Below are 4,285 nucleotides of genomic sequence, written 5' to 3'. Positions count from 1 at the left end.
CAGACGAGGTCGGCGTGGAGCGACTGGAGCGGGCCAAAGCCGCCTCGCGAGAGGACCTCGAAGAGGGCGCGCTCGGTGCAGCGGTGGCGCTGGTGCACGGGCGAGGCGACGCGCGGGTTGACGCCAAAGTACGACTGCAGGAAGCCGGTCACGTTGATGGAGGCGACCGCCAGAGGGAAGCCGGCGAGCGCCACCTCCTCCCAGGCGCTCTCGGTGACGGGAGGCCACTTGCCGGACGAGAGGAGCGCGACGAGGTGCGACAGGCCCATCACGCCGGCGCCACGAAAGTCGGTGGTCGGGTCGTCGCCTTGGAAGCCGAGCCGCGTCCACAGCGGCGACCGCCAGGCCTTGGCGGCCTCTCCTCCGGCGCCGCTGCCGGGACCCACGCCGCCGCCCAAGCTGCTACCGGCGGCCCCGAAGGAGTAGCGGGACGGCACGTACCTCGAGAGCTGCTCGAGGAGGAGCGCGTGGCTGCTCGGGTCGAACTCGAGAGTGGCGGCGGCACGCATCCGAGCGTACGTGTTCATCTGGCGCTCGCGGAAGCCGGTGAAGTCGCTGCGGGAGGAGCTTGGCTTGCGGCGGAGAGGGCCAGGGTGACCGAGCGGAAGGAGGGAGGCACGCGGGACGACGACGGTGGGCATGACCGCTGCTGGCCTCCGCAACTGGGCAGCTGCTGGGCCTCCAGTGCTTCGCTATCTCCAACGCTGAGGACCAAGGCAAAACCAGGAGGAAGCAGGGAAGCAGGGCACCAAGGATGACGCCCCCCGCAGAATGCAAGCGCAGCGAAGGGAGAAAAAATCAAATGTAACTCTCACTCCCCCCGCCCCCCAATATACAAAAAATGATCCTGCCACCCCTGTGTCAGTGTGCCTGTGGTTGCGAGAGACTGCCAGTGAGAAGCTGGAGGCAGGTCGCTAGACTGAGATGAGACCGCCAGTGGAGTTGGGAGTCCACCGAGCACCGCGCTGCGAGCCTGTGTCCCTTGTCAGGAGCAGGAGAGCCCCACCTGTGCCCCTGGTCGTCCTTCCAAAATCCTGCTCGTGCAGGTGTGGACCCTGTCCTCCTCCCCCATCCTCCCTCGTTTGGGTTTGTCTGCCTTCTTTCTTTCTTTTTTACAAAAAAGAAACGTGAGACGTTTCTCTCTTGAAACGTGTGAGTGTGAGAGTTGTTTGGTATTGCTAAAAATCTCTCTCTCTCAAAAAATGCTGTGTGGATGTTGGTAGTTAGAGTTGTTTGGGGATGCTAAAAATCTCTCTCTCGGGACACAGGCACCAACAAAAAAAGCCAGGGAAATCCCGCACACCTCGGCCGGCCTTCCTTTCGGACGGACAACACAGCTTTCGTTGATCGTTCGGCCGCCCGCCGCAAGCTGCGAAAAACGAGCGGCCACGCCAGCCGCGAAAAGCGAGCGGACAAATATGCGAGTTGCGATCTCTGGGTGGCACTGCCACCGGTGTCGCTCGACGTCCTGTCGACAGCGTGCCGACAGCGACACAGACCATGTGGGACGCGTCGAGTGTCGACCTCTACTGCTTACCCAGCCTTTGAGTGTATCCTGGCTGTGGTCCCACACCCACTGGTGTCCATCTCAGAGACCGCAGGAGGTCATGAGGGTCGATGGGAGTGCCAACCCCACAATGCCTAAAAAACCCAGCCCAGTAGTCAGGGCTGTCCATCAGAGCCGTCCAGTAAGCTCGGAGACACCCCATTAGCGCGGCTCGACCTCTTTGTACTTTGAGTCACTGCCTTCCCGGCGGTTTGGCTGTAGAGCCTCTACAACAAACTCTACAGCAAAATCGCGCTCTACATCGCTCTACAGGCGACTCACATCGTCACGCGCCGAATGTATACTCGAGTAGAGCTCTACAGCGCTCTTATTAATTATCCCATCGATGCTTGAGGCTGGCACTTCGCTCCACAACCGTCCCGCCACCCCTGCCGTGTGCGATCCTGGCCTCACTGTCTTTCGATATTGCTCGCACACCCACTCGTGCGCGCTCTTACACATGTGTCCGTACGTCCGTTAGTTGGCACGCCGTATAAGCTGCTTTTTGGGGGCGCGCCGCCAGGCGCGTCCCCACTTTTGTATCACAGCTGCGAGGGCCAACCAAGGGATTCGGCGCGTCAAGTTAACTTGACCGCTCGTTCGGGCTTTGGGCCGCAGGCCGGCGCGCAGCGCCACGCCGCCAGGCGTCCGCCGGAGGCCCGCCGGAGGCTCTTCCTGCGGCCACATTCTGGCAAGATTCCGCCGCGCTCAGGCGCCCAGAGGATGCGTGCGCTGCGCTCAAACGTCGCGATTTGGCAATAGGCGCTCGAGCCGGCGCACAGCGGACGGGTGCGCCGCGCAGGGGGGGTCGGAGGGGTGCGAGAGGGGGCGTGGGTCAGGCGCGCACCGGCCGGCTCCGGGAGCGGCCGTCACGTCGAGGAGGGGGGCTGTCGGCGGCTCGAGCGGCGAGGCGTGCCACTCTGCTTCGCCGCCGACAGCCCCTCTTCCGAGCCGGCGCGTGGCGACGAGCCGCGGCCAGTGTCGCTGGTTCCTTTGGCGGCGCAGCGTTTATCCCCCCCACCCGCGCCCGCCCGCCCGACCGCCCGCCCGCCCTCAGGCCTTGCCCCTTCGCAGGCGCGGGAGCGCTCGCCGGCGAGCACCTCCTACCTCTCCTCGCCCGGCTGCTCCCTTGCCCCGTCGCCCGCCGCGCCCTCGCCCGGCCTCAAGAGCTTGGCGGCCTTTGTCCGCCAGCTCAAGGCGTGGGACGAGGCGTGCGCCGACGGCCGCTCGTCGTGCTGGTTCGAGACGGAGGGCGACCTCCCGCGGCTGGCCGGGGAGGCGCTGCTGGCCGAGGCGGCCGCGACGGGCGCGAGGCGGATCGCCTTTGACGCCGTCGCGGCGCGTCTCGAGGCGACCGCGGCGCCGCCGCCGCCTCTCGGCACCGCCTTGGCCGCGTGGCCCACGGGATGGGGCATCGAGGAGGGCAACTTCTGCGGGCTGGCGCACTGGGCTGTGGAGGTGTGGCACGCGGCCGGGTCGGTCGACGCGAGCCGGTGGCAGGTCGAGGCTGACGGAGGGCGCCTCTTCTTTGTGCGGGTCGCGGAAAAGGCCGCATAATCGCGCTCTCCGCCGAGGCCCGCCTCGGCGACGGCGCTCGCCGCGCAGCAGCAGCAGTAGCAGCAGCTCAGCAGCAGCACGTGATTCTTGACACATGATTACACTACACAGTCCTCCCTTCGGTTGTCGTTTCGACCCTGTTTTTTTCTTCTATCGCAGCGCACTCGCATCTGTGAGCCTAGCGCAGCGCGAACTCGCCGTCTGAGCCTAGCGCAGCGCGAACTCGCTCTGAGCCTAGCGCAGCGCCTCGGAAAACACCATTTTGGCTCGCCAACAAGCCCTCCGCGCCCCCACACCGTTAGGATAATACATTTTCTTCCTTGCTTGACCTAGATTTGGCAAGCGCTTCCGAGACAGCTCGCCGGCCCAGCTCCTTTTGCGACCAATGCCGGCCGCCGGCGCCAGCGATTCGGTCCCGCCCCTCAGGGGCGGCTACGTCGGTGGCTACAAGCAGATGAACATCAAGGAGTCGGAGTTCGAGTGGCTGCGCGGCTACCTCCAGCGCGAGGAGTCGACGCAGAAGCACTCGATGGGCGAGGCCAGCGATTCGTCCGAGACCGGATCCACCACGGACATGACCGACATCAGCTTCGAGCCGGTCGCGCACGCGCCCGTCAAGGCGATCGTGCTCGACTCGCCCATCCACTCGGAGCCGCGCACCGAGTCGCGCTCCTCCACAGACCCCGACACGGCGTACAAGCGGCGGAGAAAGGTGGGGTGGACCTCGACGGAGGACCTTGCGATCCTCGCCTCCGCGCGGCGCCTCGGCACGCAGTGGAACCGCATCGCCGCCCAGCTGCCCGGCCGCACCGCCGACGCGGTGCGCAACCGGTGGCACCGGCTGCAAAAGTCGCATTCGCTCGGCGACACTGAGGAGGGGCGCGCTGCCCTCGACGCGCTGCTGATCGCGTGCGGCTTCGACAAGGACTGGGTACCGCCCAACCTCGAGGCCGGCGGCCCCTACCCCGGCGACGAGGTGCGAGCCGCGCCCCTTCCCCGCACCCCCCGAACGCGCGCCAAAACCACCAGATTCGCGCCTGCTTCCTTGCGCGCGCGCCACGCACCCCCCCCCCCCCGGGCCCCTCCCCCCCCCCGCCCACCACCCACCACCCACCCAACCCACCCCTCACCCCCCCGCCCCCCGCCCGCGCCAGGTGTGCATTTGGAGAGGACCAGTATTCG

General features: G+C 66.3%; 3 protein-coding genes across 3 annotated transcripts in view; 1 reads left to right on the top strand and 2 right to left on the bottom strand.

Annotated features, from left to right (window-relative positions):
- EMIHUDRAFT_367547 (hypothetical protein) overlaps positions 1-762 on the bottom strand; it is a gene marked incomplete at its 3' end in the record, with an annotated part of 1,170 nt that extends 408 nt beyond the window's left edge. The window contains exon 1 of the mRNA XM_005777240.1: positions 1-762. Within this exon, the coding sequence (XP_005777297.1) occupies positions 1-641 (641 nt within the window).
- Positions 763-2,108: 1,346 nt separating this feature from the next.
- On the bottom strand, positions 2,109-3,284 carry EMIHUDRAFT_367538 (hypothetical protein). The gene is made up of 2 exons (XM_005777239.1): positions 2,310-3,284; positions 2,109-2,238 (listed from the first exon to the last, which is right to left on the bottom strand). The coding sequence occupies exon 1, from the start codon at positions 2,959-2,961 to the stop codon at positions 2,650-2,652; it is 312 nt and encodes a 103-aa protein (XP_005777296.1). The 5' UTR covers positions 2,962-3,284; the 3' UTR covers positions 2,109-2,238; positions 2,310-2,649.
- A 176-nt stretch (positions 3,285-3,460) lies between these two features.
- Positions 3,461-4,082, top strand: EMIHUDRAFT_457661 (hypothetical protein; the record flags this gene model as incomplete). Its single annotated transcript, XM_005777238.1, has 1 exon — positions 3,461-4,082. A coding segment is annotated over exon 1 (594 nt), but the record flags the coding sequence as incomplete, so codon positions are not given.
- Between the last annotated feature and the right edge of the window lie 203 nt (positions 4,083-4,285).

This window comes from Emiliania huxleyi, assembly GCF_000372725.1.
Source record: "Emiliania huxleyi CCMP1516 unplaced genomic scaffold EMIHUscaffold_263, whole genome shotgun sequence".
Taxonomy (NCBI): domain Eukaryota; phylum Haptophyta; order Isochrysidales; family Noelaerhabdaceae; genus Emiliania; species Emiliania huxleyi.
Note: the sequence above shows the minus strand (reverse complement) of the source record. Positions and strands in the feature narration are given on the sequence as shown.

Coding starts and splice junctions, on each gene's coding strand:
- EMIHUDRAFT_367538 (XM_005777239.1), bottom strand. CDS start 2,961: ATGCCCCATCCCGTGGGCCACGCGGCCAAGGCGGTGCCGAGAGGCGGC.